This window comes from Pristis pectinata, chromosome 17 (assembly GCF_009764475.1).
Source record: "Pristis pectinata isolate sPriPec2 chromosome 17, sPriPec2.1.pri, whole genome shotgun sequence".
Taxonomy (NCBI): domain Eukaryota; kingdom Metazoa; phylum Chordata; class Chondrichthyes; order Rhinopristiformes; family Pristidae; genus Pristis; species Pristis pectinata.
Window position 1 is genome coordinate 38,391,898 of NC_067421.1, and position 18,295 is coordinate 38,410,192.

Genomic DNA, 18,295 nt, shown 5'->3' on the forward strand with positions numbered 1-18,295 from the left:
AGGTGGGCACATGCATAGGTGCCACCTGGCATGTACACAGTCACACACACACTTGCCCTATACCTCCTGCACTTGTCACCCAGCCACCAGCTCTCGAGACCACTCACGTATCAAGCCCACATTCCCGGGCTATGGCCAGGCACCCAGCCAACATTCCCGACCCCCCCCCCATTCCCAACCCCTGGTTCTGGCCACTCCATCTCCAGTGATGCATTTTGGTTAAAGCTTCTCTAAAGCAGCAGTTATTTATACAATTATCCAACTTGGGCTGTTATTCCACATTACCACACGACATGTTCACAAATTCAGAACATTTATCTTGTACATTTAAGGCAAAGGACCAGTGAAGACGCAAGGGTAATGAGAATTACGTGTGTAAACTTTATTCATGCCTCTGGCGGCATGTCATGAGGGCAGCAGGAAGAGGGTCAAATACACATTTCTTAACTTGCCAACCAATAAATTTGTACAGTTATGCAAAGTAATATTCACAATACCTTTGATATTGAAGCTTTCGTTAACAGCACAATTTCCCCATGGTAAAGGTATCTTATTCTGACCAGCATTATATTCTGGGCTGAACTAGATTCTACTCATTGCGATGACACGCTCTCCAAATGCTGTTCAATAAAGACCATTTTCCAGAGATGAGCCTCAGTAAGGATTGAGGCTTCAACAAAACATTGCTGTCACTCATCTTATCTAGTGAACCTACTACTCATGATTAGCAACAAGGCTTCTGCTCATAATTTTTTTTTAAACATTAGGCATAGTGGGGTTTTTCCTCAGTTAACAGTGGCACACAGCTTTTTGGCATAGAGGACCCAACTGATATGGAATAGTCATCCATCTGTCAAAGTCAGAGCCCTTGTGGAGGCCAAATGAATATTCAGTGCTAGACCAATAAAGAATGCAAAAGTTTTTTTGCATTCACTTTTAGCAAAATATTAAATACTTGGCAACATGCAGATACTGGCAAAAGTAATTCCTCAAGCTTAAGTCCAGGGAATATTTAAACGTGCCTTCTGTAATGTTTCTCCTCCTCACACCAAGGGTGAGCTGTATTCAAGAACAGTTCACATTGCACTAAACCAGTGTCATAAACTGGACAGCTGACCTACTGGAAGTTATTACCAGATTCCATTAACTAGTTAATACCTGCCTTAATTTCTAATCAGTGCCTCTCAACATTGTATTTACTAATTTTAAAAAAAGCTACACTTTAAAGTTGAAATGTAACAATGTAATAAATAACAGTAACAGGAGTCCTTTATAAATCCTCATGCTGCAGAGGTGGTGGGTATCTGTGCTCTTATGGAGGTCGTACACTTTCATGGATTCAGGATAGCAATGGCAAAGCTGATGTGTCGTCTACATGTTGAAGCCATAAGCAGGCTGAGTGTAGCCAGCCGGATAGCTATAAGCGTAGGCAGGCTGAGGTGGCACTGGAGTGGGGCCTGCTGTCAACATCAACTGCTGACCTGTGGGGAGAGAGTGGAAGGATCAGAAAAGCCAGATCTCTGTACAGTTGTCACATCATACACAGACATTCACCAGTAATTGACAATGGTTTAGAACATAGAACAGTACAGCACAATACAGGCCCTTCGGCCCAATGTTGTGCCAACCTTTAAACCTCACCTAAGACTATCTAACCCCTTCCTCCCATATATCCCTCTATTTTAAATTCCTCCATATGCTTATCTAGTAATCTCTTGAATTTGACCAATGTACCTGCCTTCACCACCACCCCAGGCAGTGCATTCCATGCCCCAACCACTCTCTGGGTAAAAAACCTTCCTCTGATATCTCCTTTGAACTTCCCACCCATTACTTTAAAGCCATGTCCTCTTGTATTGAGCACTGGTGCCCTGGGAAAGAGGTGCTGGCTCTTCACTCTCTCTATTCCTCAATATTTTGTACACCTCTAGCATGTCTCCAGTCATCCTCCTCCTCTCCAAAGAGTAAAGCCGTAGTTTAACAAGACAGTAGCTGCAATTAACCACGACCATAAATTGGTACAGAAATGAGTAAAGCCAATGTGTTCTGTAAATGAAACAGTGCAAGCCCTGATACCAAGCGGCTCATTCCTTCACACCCACCACTCCGTTCACGGGGATGCACTGAAAATTGGTTCATTATTGTCACATGTACCGAGGTACAGTGGAAAAACTTTGCCATGCCATCCATACAGATCATTTCATCACAGTGCATTGAGGTAGTACAAGGGAAAACAATAACAGAATGCAGAATAAAGTGTTACAGTTACAGAGAAAGTGCAGTGCAGGCAGGCAGACAATGAGGTGCAAGGTCATAACGAGGTAAATTCTGAGGTCAAGAGTCCATCCTATCATACAATGTCCATTCAAGAGACTTAACAGTGGGATCGAAGCTGTCCTTGAGCCTGGTGGTATGTGCTTTCAGGCTTTTGTATCTTCTGCCCTATTTTTTTTTTGGAGGGGTGGGGTGGGGAGGGGAGAGAGAGGAGAGTGTCTGGGGTGGGTGGGGTCTTTGATGATATTGGCTGCTTTACTGAGGCAGCAAGAAGTGTAGACAGAGTCCATGGAGAGGAGGCTGGTAAACAACAGTCTAAAAGAGGCAAAGACCTCATCAACAAGATTCATGAAATAAGTTGTTTTAGGATCTCCATTTCACCTTCTCTGCACATTGCAGTGATGGCCACTCAATGCTCCAAACTCTTTGGGCCAATCGAGATCACAACTAAATTTGGGAACTTGCAAAATTTATAGTGCAGAGACCATTGTTTTGGAGTACAGTTTGAGGGTGAAAGGTTAAAAATCAAACTGCAAATTTCAAGACTGAAACAAAGTTTGTCACTAAGTTAGCAGAGAGTTTGGAATACTTTGGGTGACTGCTGTGGTATGCAGCTCTACTGATGCCCAAAAGTATGTTGCCAGTGAACGCTAGATCTCTTAGTCTGCTCCATACAATTCATACACCAGCACATGCTGGAAGGTGCAATTGTTGGACTACAGGTGTTATCCCCATTAATGCTATGGCAACTTGATTGGTAGTGTAGCGATTAGCATAGTGCTTTACAGCACCAGCGACCCAGGTTCAATTCCCGCCACTGTCTGTAAGGAGTTTGTACGTTCTCCCCATGTCTGCATGGGTTTCCTCCCACATTCCAAAGATGTACGGGTTAGGAAGTTGTGAGCATGCTATGTTGGCACTGGAAGCATGGCAACACTTGCGGGCTGCCTTCAGAACGCTACGCAAAAGATGCATTTCACTGTGTTTTTCGATGTACCTGTGACTAATAAGGAAATCTTATCACCGAGGTTGTGACTGGTGATTCTCTTTCAGAGCATGCTAACCAATGCAACTAGAAGTTTACCACTGTGTCCCCCAAGTCCCTCACTTCAAGAATACCCTATAGCACTAATTCCCTTAAAACTTCATTTAAGCTGCTCAGCACAGGATTGTTGATTTGTCTGTTGGGGGCAGTAAACATTTTACTTGGCTTTAGCTTGAAGCTTTGAAACATCAGGTGTCAATTTGACTCATGAAGAGAATGCTACACCCACCTAGCTACCATTATACCCCCATCTCTGGCCAATTGATTTTGCTTGAGATAAAACATTCACTGCTGGAATCTCAAATGATTGATTTAATGCAGTACTATTGTCATGCTATTAAACAGTGTCAGTCCACAGAACTGTGACAAGGATAATTCTATGCATTGATTGGATTTGGATTTCCAAATCTGGGTCTCATGCAATGTGGTCAAATAAAAACTTGTGTTGTAGGCACTACGCTGCAAATGGCTAAGAGCTAATCACAATGAATTGGAGTGACTGCTCGTGACTGGCAAATTTCATTGCAAGATCAATCTCCTAGTACAATAAAATGGACTCAGCCTCAATCTACCTCGTTGTGGCCTTGTACCTTATTGTCTGCCTGCACTGCATTTTGACTGTAACACTTTATTCTGCATTCTGGTATTGCCTTCCCTTGTACTACCTCAATGCACTGTTGTAGTGAAATGATCTGTATGGATGGCATGCAAAGTTTTTCACTGTGCCTCAATACATGTGACAATAATAAACCAATTCACCAAGATACCACATTCACTGGATTCAAGTCACAGCTCCGGAGACCAGAACCTGATCTATTAAGCTAGTTTATGTTAGTTACATAGAGGAAACTTACCAAATACTAGTGGAGCTGGTTCAGTTACTTGTTCTTCATCTTTCCTTAAGCTATCTGAAGCATCAAGTTTATCCACCTGCAATTTTAACAAAAGGCCATGTAAAAACCTGTCACTAATTATGCTTCTCATAAGGCGGCACAGTAGCGTAGCGGTTAGCGCGACGCTATTACAGCGCCAGCGATCGGGGTTTGATTCCTGTCACTGTCTGTAAGGAGTTTGTACGTTCTCCCGTGTCTGCGTGGGTTTCCTCCGGGTGCTCCGGTTTCCTCCCACATTTTAAAGACGTACGGGTACATCAATTTGGGGGTTTAAAATGGGTGGCGCGGACTCGTTGGGCCGGAAGGGCCTGTTACCACGCCGTAAATAAAATTTAAAAAAATTTTTTTAAAAATTAATTTAACAAGATGCACAATTACCCAGCAATTCACACAGCCAAGATACTTAGAATTGAATACCTATAAGACATCTATAAGAGCCACACAGATACAAGGCAGGTATGGTCTACAATGGTTGACAGGTTACGTCTAATATAATGTTTCGATTATCCAATGTGGAAAGACTATATAGGTAACACATTGGGACAATACAATCAGTTAAAATAAATATAATGCAACTCAAAAATGTTAAAAAAACATCGCAAAAGATAGAGAAGTTTTGCCAAATGCCTTTTACTTGATTTCCCCCCCTTCTAGCAGGTGAAGCAAAAACTGACATGCAAACTGCACCCTGTGTGGCTACCTACAGGTGGGTGTGGGGCAGGTGTGGCAGAGATGTTAATGGCAAAGAGAAGCAGCAAATAGTTAGCTGCAAATTTCTCCCTGTAGGATAACTTCAGTACAGCAGGGAAATTATCGGCAATCTATTGTGTTTAAACAAAAAGCTGTCAATTGATAAAAGTACTTTGACAAAGTTGATTAATCAACTTGAAATCAAGTGGCAGTGTATTGTAAGGGTGGTGAAAAGAGGCAGAGAGCCACTAAGCAAAGGAGATATCCTGCCTTCATTACCCTGTTAATACAGGAATCTTGGACACTGAGGTGCTAAACAATAATGAACCCGTCCAAAAATCTTATTTTTGCAGAAGGCTGATTTATTGACTGAAAAGATGAAGTATTTTCCTTGGACCTATCGAAATCCAAGTTTGTCACTTCAGCTCATTCCCATGGAACAGGGTTTACTTTGCCATGTATGGTGGTTTAAACACACCCAGGGTTTTTTGAGCACTGGTTGACAAGTCTGTTTTAAAAGACACGACAGATGCAAGCATATTATGGAGAGCAAGGGTGATTTAAGTAATGTTTAATTGACATGTTTCACAATTAAGAACCTCAAGATGTAGGAAGAATAGTTAGTGAACCTAAATGTTCTAGTTAGAAAAGAGAACAAGCAGTTAGTTGGAGTTTTTTAAAACTGCTAATCACCAAAATGTTTAGTCAAGAACTAGATTAGCTTTACATCGCACTCAATTACAGACAGGTTAAGGATCTCCCTCTAAGAGCAATTAAAAACCCTTATCTACTGGTTACAGGTTGAGGAAGCCCAACTATGTTAGCAAAAAAGCAGATGGTCACCTTTTCCATTATTTCATCAACCTGCAAGAAAATTCAGAGGTGAAACTTGAGACCTAGAGTAAAAGCACAGATTAAAGAAAAATCACAGGAAAATCAAGCAGCAAAATTGTGACCCACTGGAATGAGTATGCAACTTCAAAGTAACAAAATTTCAGTTTCATCAATTTCTGTGTCATCAATTTCAGTTTGAACACAAACCTCAAGTATCTATACCACTCATCAAAAGGAACAGTAGGCTACTCAGCTTGGAGCCTACACTGCCATCCTACTAGATCAGATAATCTGAATTAACCATTCCCTAACCATTTCCATATCCCTTAATACCTTTGGTTAACAAAGAAAAATCTCAGATTTAAAAATTAAATGACAATCTAACATTAGCTGACTCACAAATGAAAGTTCTACACTTGGCAATGTTTCCCCAACTCCAAAAAGACCATTTTTTTTAAACCCACACCAAGCTGTAGACTCCTCAGCTATTATAAATAGCTTCCATCTCACCCATTAGTTTCAAATTATCAATGGGAACTGACCAAATTATCCTATTATTTTAAATTGTAGGGAATTCAGCTTTGTGTAATCTAAACCTTAGACCAAAGAATCATTTGCAATGACTTCTGAATTGTAATGAGTAAAGGAATTCTGCTTGTATCCTTATTATTTTGTAATCAAGACCATTTTCAATTCTACATTAAATTTTCATGCACCTGTAATCCTGTGCAAATGGAGTATAGTTTTCTAATTTAAGCCTGAAATGAAACCTTGGATAGGAATAGGAAGAAATTTTAATCCTCCTTTGCGACCCAGTTAATCCTCCTTTGCAATCCAGTGCAAAGACAATTTCTGTCTTTGCACCGTACTGCTGCCACAAAACAACAAATTTCACAACATATGTCAGTGACAGTAAACCTAATTCTGAACCCTTGCCAACAGCAAATCCAAGTCATTTCATATGCTTAATACTTCAAATCTGCTTTAGTGCCCATTGCACCATCAACATTTCAATCACCAAGGACTGACCTGGAGATACGAACACTAGAAAATGAAATTAAAACTGTCCCTTGACCAAGTTAACAAATATCTATTACAGAGGCAAACTGCCAGGTGATCGAGCTGAATTAGTAGTTTCCTGTACTTTTGAATGCAAAGCCTCAGGTTCACTTGCACGCATCCTAACTGATAAGTAAACACTCGCAAAGGTCTGGAATTGCTCCGCCAATACTTTATATCACTTCTAATTAAAGGCACATTGTTCTGTACACAACACCTAATGTGCAGACCCAACAAGCTGAGACAGGAAGACCTGCATTTAAACAGACTGGAAGTGTGCTAAATTGTTATGTAGCAAAAGCTCTGCAAAAGATTCAGCACCTGGCTTAAACCAGACTGAAACTTTATTAATAAATTGTTTTTATAACACCAAATTATTCTCATTGTCACTCAAGGTGTGTCACGTGGAAACTAAGAGAGGCTCAAACTTTACTGGAATAATGATATTTAAAAGCTCACTTACTTTGTTAAGATATTCTCTCATAACTTGAATAAAGTATGGCATTGCAAAGTCCATAATATTATGCCTCCATGACAGCTCAAGAACCACATCTGGCCGTAACAAATCATAGCACGTGAATAGGCAAGATGCAAAACATTCTTGCTTGCCCTCTTCTAGGAACCATTGCAACAGCTTCTCGGAGAGCTCCGTGTCCTTGGATTCTGCTGCATATTGCATTGCATCCTAGAAAACAGTGAAAAATTCAGAATCAAGTTCCAAAGCCACATCTCAACTCTCAGTAAAGCAGGTGTAGGGTGCTCAGACAGGTGCTTGCCTTGTACAAACGATCCTTTTTACATAGCTCCACACTCTGCTTCCAGCGATTGTTACCTTTGTAGAGATAAGCAGCAATGCGTCTAAATTCGATTAGTTCATGCTTTTCTAGGCGCTGAGCAAGGCTGATGTTGTCAAAGTTATCATATGCATCAATGGATGTACGCAAACCCTGCAAGTCGTGAAACAAAAACATCCAAGGTAGTCATACCAGGTCGCCAGACAAGTCACTGATAAAACTTTACCCAAGCTTAGAAGTGTTTATAATTGCTCCCATGATCAAAAGGTCCAGCAGGAATGTCAACTGGAACGAGATAAAGTTCCTCTGCAAGGACTCTGGATCATCCAAATAAATGCACCATTGCTCATTTTTACCCACAGGACTAAACATCCTTCCAAGAGATTTTACCGATCAGGCATCCAGTATATATAATACAACCCTGACCCAAAGCTGCAAGTCAATTCCAAAACCATGAGACTTTGGCTATAACCTAGGAGGGCTCTTATTTTAGTGGAGAATTCAAACAGAATCGAAAACTAGATTGCAGCTACAGTATTGGTTCCTTTGCAATAAACAGAAGCAGAGCAGTAAAGGGATTGACTGGAATGATACCAGAACCAGGGTCATACCCATGAACGTTGAACAGGCTGACACTTTAAGAACAGGAGTCTGAAGAATGACTCAATTAGATCCAGATGGGGGTTCCATGTACAGGCAAGATCATTAAATGTAAACAAGCCACTAATAAATTCAATAAGTAGTTTTGGAGTAGCTTGCTAATCACAGGGAGTGGCTGAAGTGAACTGTTGCATTTAAAGGGAGGCTCAGGTGTGGCAAAGGATGGATGTGGTCACAGGGGAGTGAATCACAATATAAACAGTGATTTGCATTAACACATTTCCTGAAAACTTAATACAGTATTGCCATGTACCTGGTAATCCTCCTCTTCAGTAAGTAGATTATTCAGAGCCTCATTCACCGATTTATTATTGTGATTCTGAACAGATCGCAAGTATGGCTTAATTAGCGGCAACTGGTCCACCTGTAATAGGACAGAATGCTGTTTGTACAGTTCTGTGAATGCAATGTTTTGATATGCACTTCACTCGAAATAGTGGCTCACCTTACTGAAAAAGGTGACTGCCCTGGTATGGTCCAAGCGTGGTGACAGTACCATCAAGAGATCGTTGATCAATAGTGGTTTGAAGTCCAAATAGAACTGCAGGGCCTTATAATACAACTCCACGTTGGCAACCTGAGGAATAGTTCAAGAAGTCACTTCCCAGTCAAGGGTTAAAATGCATAAATGTCTCTCAATGACAACTATAGAGAGAGCATAACTACATTGTAAATGTTTTTGACAAAGGACTGGAAATGTACTAACTACCAAGTTGTCAAAATATTTCACCCTGCCTGGGCAAGGCAGCATATTATAGCATTACTAACAAGATTAGGAAATACCTTTGCAATAATATCTTTATATTGCCCTTCCTTCCAAGCATCTGTGGGGTGATTCATCATGGTGATTACAGCATTGTCATACTCTTCGTACTTGTCATACAGAAAGACCAGCTCAGCCCACAGGTGGGCCTGCTCAGCAGCACGGAGAACCTAGAAAACAGGCAGAACCAATTTCAGTTTAAAAGGGACCAATCTACATCAAGATTCCAAATAAACTGCTTCAAAGTGAGGTTCTAGATATAAATTGGTACATTGGTTTATTATTGTCACATATACTGAGATAGTGAAAAACTTTTGCATACCATCCATAGATCATTTTATCACATCAGTACATTAAGGTAGTACAAAGGGAAAGTAATAACAAGGTTATTGCTAACGAAGCACTACGGTTACAGAAAAAGTGCAGTGCAGGTAGAAAATAAGGTGCAAGGCCATGATGATATAGATTGTGAGGTCAAGAGTCCATCTTATTGTAGCGGTCCGTTCAATAGTCTTATAACAGCGGGACAGAAGCTGTCCTTGAGCCTGGTGGTACGTGCTTTCAGGTTTTTGTATCTTCTGCCCAATTTTTTGGTGGGGTGGGGGAGGGGGGTGGGTGGGTGGTGGGAGTGGGTAGAGAAGAGGGAATGTCCGGGGTGGGTGCGTGACCCTTGATGTGTCGGCTGCTTTACCAAAGCAGTGAGAAGTCTTACAGCCATTTATAAATGGCCTTAAAACCAGAAAAACACTTGGGTCAGGCAATATCCATGGAAAGAATCAACATTTCAGGTTGAAAGTCTCCATTAGAATTGGGAGAGAGGACATTTTTAAGCTGCAGGGAGGTGGGAGGTGCAGGGAAGGACTGACAGGACAAAGTGGATCACTGAAATGGCAAGGCCAGGGTTGCTGTAGAGGTCAAGTTGTATATCAAGTCACCTAGTTGATAAGTTAATGAAAGAACTTGACAAAGGCTGCTAAATGTAGAGCTACAGGGAATTTAGCTCCGCTCATGCTAATGGAGTAAAAGCAGCACAACCAGCAAGTTCCGATACAAACAGAAAGCAAGTTACCTCAAGTTGTCGAAGTCAAGAGAGTCTGGAAAGCTTTAATGTGCCCAGAAGGGAAAATGAGGTGGGTGTTCTGAAAGTTTCATGTTGCAGGTGGGCTCAGGCAGGTCAGAGGGAGAGGCAGGTAGCAGGAAGCTCAGTGTTGCCCTGCAGGTGCTCGGCAAAACAGTCACCTAATCCATTTCCCCAAAATAGAGACTACGACAAGCACAGTATACTAGATCAGAAGTGCAAGTGAATTGCTGCTTCACCTGGAAGGATTGTTTAGATTCCTGGATGGTGGGAAGGGAAGAAGTGAAAAGTATGCATGGGAGAGTGGCTGATGGAGACAGACGAGCAGACCAACGCTTGCAAGAATGTTAGACCATGAGACACAGGAGCAGAATGAGGCCATTCAGCCCATTGAGTCTGCTCCACCATTCAATCATGGCTGATTTATTTTTCCCTCTCAACCCCATTCTCCTGTCTTCTCCCCATAACCTTTGACACCCTTACTAATCAAGAACCTATCAAACTCTGCTTTAAATATACCCAATGACTTGGCCTCCAACAGCCGTCTGTGGCAATGAATTCCACAGATTCACCACCCTCTGGCTAAAGAAATTCCTCATCTCTGTTCTAAAGGGACGTCCTTCTATTCTGAGGCTGTGCCCTTTGGTCCTAGACTCTCCCACTACTGGAAACATCCTCTCCACGTCCACTCTATCCAGGCCTTTCAATATTCGGTAGGTTTCAAATGAGATCCCCCCCTCATCCTTCTAAACTCCAGCGAGTAAAGGCCCAGAGCCACCAAATGCTCCTCATACGTTAACCCATTCATTTCTGGGATCATTCTCATAAACCACCTCTGGACCCTCTCCAATGTCAGCACATCCTTCCTTAGATATGGAGCCCAAAACTGCTCAATACTCCAAATGTGGTCTGACCAACGCCTTATAAAGCTTCAGCATTGCATCCCTGCTTTTATATTCTAATCCTCTCCAAATGAATGCCCTAACATTGCATTAGCCTTCTTTACTACGAACTCAACCTGCAAATTAACCTTTAGAGAATTCTGCACTATGACTCCCAAGTCCCCTTGCACCTCTGATTTCTGAATTCGCTCCCTGTTTAGAAAATATTCTACATCTTTCTCATTTAGCAGTCTCATGTGGCACTTTGTCAAAGGTCTTCTGAAAATCCAAGTAAACAATATCCACTGACTCTTTGTCTATCCTGCCCATTACTTCCTCAAAAAATTCCAACAGATTTGTCAGGCAAGATCTGCCATTAAGGAAACCATGCTGACTTTGGCCTATTTTATCATGTGCTTCCAAGCACCCTGAAACCTCATCCTTTATAATGGACTAACATCTTACCAACCACTGAAGTCAGGCTAACTGACCTATAATTTTCTGTCTTTTGCCTCCCTCCCTCCTTAAAGGGAGTGACATTTGCGATTTTCCAGTCCTCCGGAACCATTCCTGAAACTAGTGATTCTTGAAAGATCACCACTAATGCCTCCACAATCTCTTCAGCTACCGAGGTGTGGTCCATCCGGTCCAGGTGACTTATCTACCTTCAGACCTTTCCGCTTCCCAAGTACCCCCTCCTCAGTAACAGCGACTACACTCACTTCTGCCCCCGACTCCCAAATTTCTGGCATGTTGCTGGTGTCTTCCACAGTGAAGACTGATGCAAAGTACTTATTCAGTTTGTCTGCCATTTCTGTGTTCCCCTTTACTACCTCTCCAGTGGTCCAATGTTGGCTAGCTTACCTTCATCTTTCACCTTTTCTCCCCTTATTGCTTTTTTAATTGACTTCTGTTGCTTTCTAAAAGACTTCCAATCCTCTAGCTTCCCACTAATTTTTGCAAAAGGAATATCAAAGCTGCAGAGCTGTAGGGAAATGCCCAGCAGTTCAGCTCATGCTAATGTGAGGTGGTGGTCTTGATTTTTTTTTAAAAACCCTACTAGTTCTGTGTAAAAGGATGACATGAAGCACAAAATGCAGTTATTGCACCTGCCAACTGGTAGCATATTTTCTGGACAGGCCTGTGAATCCATTTTAAATACTCATCCAATTCCCCACTCTAGTATTTCCACACATTTTTGGGAAGGCAGTGCACACCAGATCATTACACATCTCGGGCACCTTGGCTCATTTGGCAATTCTTTCATGGAAGTGGGCCAGCAATTTTTGTCCAATCCTGACTGCCCTCAGAGTGGTTTACTACAGTTAAGAATCATCCATGTTGCTGTTAGAGTGGAATCACAGGTCAAATTTAATAAACCACAGGTCACTATTACCAATTCAGAATTGAACTTAAATTAACCAGCTAATGGAACGGGATTCAAACCAGTGCCCTCGGAACCATTAACCAAGGCCAATGATTTAATCACTACGCTACCTGCAACATCTGGTTAGCGACTGCTCTTAAACTGATCTGTGATCAGCACCAAACTAATGCAAGTTTGGTTGGGGCTGAGTGTAAATAAAGTGTACAGACAACTCCAAAATAGACCCTTGAAGCTTTACATGAAGAAATCCTGGGGCAGCAGAAGAATAGCAACCTGGGTTCAACTTGATCTAGGGTGCTGTGTGGATTTTCCACCACGTTCTCCCTGCGTCTGCTTGGACTTCCGCCCACATCCCAAAGATAGGTTAACGGACCCTTGTAAAGTGCCTCTAGCGTGTAGCAGAATCTGTGTGGTGAGGGAGATGGGGGAGGGGGGAGAAAAAGGGTCAGTTAATGGGAATGTGAATAAACTGGGATTAATGTTAATGGAACTTGATGGTCTGCACACATTTGGTTGTATGACTTTAAAGACAAGTTGATTGAATACTAAAACATGAAACCAAGTTGTCAGGTCAGCTCCACGAGGAAGATGGCAGTTGATGTCTGAAACAAGCCAGGGTAGAACTACAGAAATGTGAAGCTTCGCAAGTTACTTCAGAAAGGTTTTACAAACTGATTTTTCAAGCAGCATACAATGCACGGCTCATTCTGCTGCTTCATTCAGAGTTGACAAGTGTAAACAGTTGTACAGATACCTTTGGAATATTAACTCTGGACCAGAAGAGTTCCAAGTGTTCTCGCATCTTCTGAGGCTTAAATTTGGAGTACAGGATTGCCAGCTCTGTAAACATCCCCATATGAGCTCGCTCCAAACCTAATGCTGCTTCCAAGAGGGCAATTAGTTCTTCAAAGTATCCTCGATCCTAGAAAACAAACAAGTCAACATCAGGAAAAGTATTTTTCCAGCAGCCTTCCAAAATAGCCACAAACATCTGAAGGATACAAATGCCAGTGCTGCTCTGATCTTCCACTGCTGGTGCCCACTTCATTAGTGGAACACATTCCAAAGATTCCAGTTTAAAAAAAATCAAAATATTGCCATCCACCCAATCTGCTATTTGGCCAAAGTCAAACGAAACAGCAAAATACACAAACCCCAAATATTTGTTCACCTGCTGCAAAATGTTTTATGATTAACAGACAAAAAGCATTGATAAGTAGACCATAAGACAAAGATATCTTTATTAGTCACATGTACATCGAAACAGTGAAATGCATCTTTTGTGTAGTGTGCTCTGGGGGCAGTCTGAAAATGTCGCCATACTTCCGGCACCAACATAGCATGCCCACAACTTCCTAACCTGTACATCTTTAGAATGTGGGAGGAAACCCATGCAGACATGGGGAGAACATACATCCTTACAGACAGCAGCCAGAATTGAACCTGGGTCGCTGGTGCTGTAATAGCATTGCACTAAACACTACACTACCGTGCCTGCTGTACCATGGACCATATTGGCCCATGAGCCTGCTCAGCCATACAAGGTCATGGCTGATCTGTTCTTGGTCTCAACTCCATTTTCCTGCTCAATGCACAGAACTACTCTCCTGTACTCCCAAAACTTTGGGATATGCAAGCTTTGAATACACTTACCGACTCAAAGCAGCAGTCTGAGACCGTTCTAAAGATTCTCAACCCAAAAAAACTAATCTCAGTAGCCAGTGCCTTGCCACAAGATTACGCCAATTATAGATGACTACAATGGGGGAAATCATCCTCTCAGCAACTACCTTGTCAAACTTCTTCAACCTTCCTTTCTAAATTATCAACTTCCACTGCAATCCTGAGCACAAGTCAAAAGCACAGAATCCTACCAGAGATGCTGGGACTGTTGTATGGAGACAGACTGGGTCAACTGCAGCTGTACTCACTGGAGTTTAGAAGAATGGGAGGCAATCGCATTGAGGGATACAACATTTGTCAGAGCTTGACAGGATGATGCAGGACATTTACTCTGGTTTGAGGGAAAGGACGAGGAGAAAGCCAGGGATCAGTCTCAGGGCATGGCACGAAGGACTGAAATGACAAAATGTCTTCACTTGGACTGGTAATCCGATAGAATTCTCTACTACAGAAGGCTGTGGGAGTGCAAGATGCTGAACACGTTTCCAGATAAGAAGACATTAGTATGGGGAGAGCAGGAATCTGGTATCAAGATAAAAGATCTGTCACAATCATTGAACAGCAGAACAGGTTGGAGGGGCCAAGTGGCCTTCACCTGCTCCTGTGTACAATTTTGTAGATGACAGGATGCTGACACAGGAGTACCTTTGATAATGGCTTCCTGACGCTCAGGCAGTTAAATTGGTATTTAATGCAACACCCAGCTGTGAACTAACATTCATCTTGGATGCGAGTGTATTCTCCATTTATCACGCAGGAGTCATTCTACTTTGTCAGCACTGTCGTCACATTCTGCTTGCAAAGCCAGGAGTACAGGATGCATCCCCTGTAAATGGTGCATTTTGTATTTCACGGGGAATTCTTCATTTACTGCCTCAGAATGGCGGCAGAGTAATTGTGGCACAAGTCACCCAGCAGTTTTTACTTTCCTTCCCTCGCCCCCACCCATTTACATCAGTTGCTAATAGATAACTTTCCACCTGGTCATACCCCGGGCAAGCAGTACATTTGGAATCCTTAAGCAAATCGTATTGTACTTTACTTTTGCTAACCCACCCCCACAAATCAACCAAAGGCTTTGCAAGTTGGTACCAGGAAGCAGTAAATACTACCTGCAAACAACATTCATATTTCATGGCACTAGTTACAAATGAAATCTGTTTTTCTGCATTCAGCACAGTTCAAAACATAAGCCAATAAAACTCCATCAATTTTTTTTGAACATTCAATCAGCTATGCATCTGTAGTCAAGGGTACGTTTTACGTGATACAGTCTACATTATTGAAATGGAATTACCTGGTAGTAACTGATCAGCTCCTCAAGTTCATCAGCATGGATGACAATGTGTAGTCCACATATCTGGGCCAGACGGAACTCTTGCCCATCCACACAGGCAAAGCAAACCTGAAGAGAGGAGATTAAAAAAGCTTATTAAAAGATTTGTAGTCACACTGTTGAACTGGTAATCAGATTGCACGAAGTGGGAGTTTGGGTGGAATTTCAGTGGCTGTTATTCTGTATGAACTACTTATTGGAGCTATTTAGTCAAAAATTCAGATTCAGCAAAAAATTTAACAACTGGATACAGTTTGCTACAGAACAACTTGCGGAACTCCTACCTCTTTCCAAGTCCTGGTGCTGTTAGCTTTCCGAGCACTGTCCACAGCAGCCTGGTACTCTCCTAGATGCACCAACGTGGAAGCCAAGCGAGCAAAGTTGGAAACGTTATTGTAAAGTAACTTGGCTGCATCATACATGCCGTCGTCATAGCAGCGATCACCAACCTATAGTCCAGAATTAAATTAATCTTCATTCATTTTTGGTTAGGAATACAAAATTAAGCCACAAGTCCAAAACTCACCTCAGGATACAATTTTGTATAAAGCCTCTTCATGCTGGCTGCCTTATAAAAAGGAAACATCACTACTTACTCAGTAATACAGCAGGAAAAAAGGCCCTTTGGCTCAACTCAGGCATCTTGGTTGGCATGGACATGCAAGCTAGTTCTATAGGCCCCTATCCCTCTAAACAGCAGCATGCTGTTGTGCAGAGGGACTTGGGAGTGCTTGTACATGGATCACAAAAGATTGGTTTGCAGGTGCAATGTTGGCCTTCATTGCTAGAGGGATTGAATTTAAGAGAAGGGAGGTTATGCTGCAACTGTACAGGGTACTGGTGAGGCCGCACCTAGAATACTGTGTGCAGTTCTGGTCTCCTTAATTGAGGAAAGATACACTGGCTTTGGAGGTGGTTCACCAGGTTGATCCCGGAGATGAGGGGGTTAGCCTATGAAGAGAGATTGGGTCACCTGGGACTATACTCACTGGAATTCAGAAGAATCAGAGGGGATCTTATTGAAACATAAAATTATGAAAGAGATAGATGAGAGGCAGGAAGGTTATTTCCACTGGTGAGACTAGAACTAGAGGACAGCCTTAAGATTCGGGGAAGTAGATTTAGGACAGAGATGGGGAGAAACTGCTTTTCCCAGAGAGTAGTGAATCTGTGGAATTCTCTGCCCAGGGAAGCAGTAGAGGCTATCTCATTAAATATATTTAAGACAGCATTAGAGAGATTTTTGCATTGTAGGGGAATTAAGGGTTATGGGGAAAAGGCAGGTAGGTGGATCTGAGTCCATGGCCAGATCAGCCATGATCTTATTGTATGGCAGAGCAAGATCACAAGACAAGGGAGCAGAAGCAGGACATTCGGCCCATCGAGTCTGCTCCAAGGGAAAGGGAAAAAAAGAAATGAGAAATGGGGAATGGGGGGGGGGGGGGGGGGGGGGGGGGGGAGACAAAAAAACCTATTCTAATCCCAATTTCTGGCCTTATCCCCATATCCCTTGATACCCCGACTATTTAGATATCTATCTCCTCCTTGAACGCCCCCACTGATCTGGCCTCCACTGCTGTACGTGGCAAGGAGTTCCACAAATTCACCACCCTCTGGCTAAAGAAATTTCTCCTCATCTGTTTTGAAACTGTACCCTCTAAATCTAAGATTGTGCCCTCTGGTCCTGGACTCACCCACCAAGGGAAACAGCCTAGCCACATCTATTCTGTCCTTTCCTATCAACATTTTAAATGTCACTATGAGGTCCCCTCTCATTCTTCTGTACTCCAGTGAATACAGTCCAAGAGCCAACAAACGGTCATCATTCGTAAGCCCTTTCATTTCTGGAATCATCCTCGTAAATCTCTTCTGAACCCTCTCCAACGTCAGCACATCCTTCCTAAGATGTGGGGCCCAAAACCGTGCACAATATTCCAAACGAGGCCTCACTAGTGCCCCGTAGAGCCTCATCAACACTTCCTTACTTTTATACACTATACCTCTCAAAATGAATGCCAACATAACATTCGCTTTCTTTACCACCGATCCGACCTGGTGATTAACCTTTAAGGTATCCTGCACGAGTACCCCCAAGTCCCTTTGTACTTCCATACTTTGAATTTTCTCTCCTTCTAGATAATAATCTGCCCGCTTATTTCTGCTTCCAAAGTGTACAACTGCACATTTCTCAACATTGAATCTCATCTGCCATTTCCTTGCCCATTCTCCTAAACTGTCTAGGTCTCTCTGCAACCTTCCTATCTCCTCAATACTCTCTACTCCTCCACCTATCTTGGTGTCATCTGCAAACTTAGCCATGGAACCATTTATTTCATCATCCAAATCATTGATGTACAAGGTAAAAAGGAGCGGCCCCAACACCAACCCCTGCGGCACACCACTAGTGACCGGTAGCCAACCAGAACTAGATCCTTTTATTTCCACTCTTTGCTTCCTGCCAACCAGCCAATGCTCCACCCATTCTGTTATCCTACCCGTAATTCCATGACCTCTCACCTTATTAATCAGTCTCTTGTGAGGCACCTTATCGAAGGCCTTTTGAAAGTCTAAATACACAACATCTACCGCCTTTCCCTTATCCACCCTACCTGTGATTTCCTCAAAAAACTCCAATAGGTTGGTCAGGCAGGATCTTCCCTTCACAAAACCATGTTGGCTAGGACCTATCTTGCCTTGCGCCTCTAGGTATTCTGTAGCCCCATCCTTGAGGATAGATTCCAATAACTTTCCCACCACTGATGTCAGACTAATAGGTCTGTAATTTCCTTTATGCTGCCTCCCTCCTTTCTTATACAGCGGAACTACATTTGCGACCCTCCAGTCCTCCGGAACCATGCCGGAATCTATCGATTCCTGGAAAATTATCACCAATGCCTCCGCTATCTCTAAAGCCACCT

At 42.5% G+C, this 18,295-nt stretch overlaps 1 protein-coding gene across 2 annotated transcripts in view; it reads right to left on the minus strand.

Moving 5' to 3' along the window:
* Positions 1 to 358: 358 nt before the first annotated feature.
* Positions 359 to 18,295, minus strand: part of cltcl1 (clathrin, heavy chain-like 1) — a 57,343-nt gene continuing 39,406 nt past the window's right edge. The window contains exons 23-33 of one of the 2 annotated variants that reach the window (XM_052032026.1): positions 15,662 to 15,826; positions 15,339 to 15,446; positions 13,113 to 13,280; positions 9,033 to 9,182; positions 8,695 to 8,826; positions 8,503 to 8,613; positions 7,572 to 7,742; positions 7,259 to 7,480; positions 5,746 to 5,766; positions 4,174 to 4,249; positions 382 to 1,481 (exon numbers count right to left, since the gene is read on the minus strand). In XM_052032026.1, coding sequence (XP_051887986.1) covers positions 1,372 to 1,481; positions 4,174 to 4,249; positions 5,746 to 5,766; positions 7,259 to 7,480; positions 7,572 to 7,742; positions 8,503 to 8,613; positions 8,695 to 8,826; positions 9,033 to 9,182; positions 13,113 to 13,280; positions 15,339 to 15,446; positions 15,662 to 15,826 — 1,434 coding nt within the window. In that variant the 3' untranslated portion in view covers positions 382 to 1,371. Of the gene's footprint in view, positions 1,482 to 4,173; positions 4,250 to 5,745; positions 5,767 to 7,258; positions 7,481 to 7,571; positions 7,743 to 8,502; positions 8,614 to 8,694; positions 8,827 to 9,032; positions 9,183 to 13,112; positions 13,281 to 15,338; positions 15,447 to 15,661; positions 15,827 to 18,295 lie in introns of both variants that reach the window. The other variant, XM_052032027.1, reaches the window with a different exon arrangement.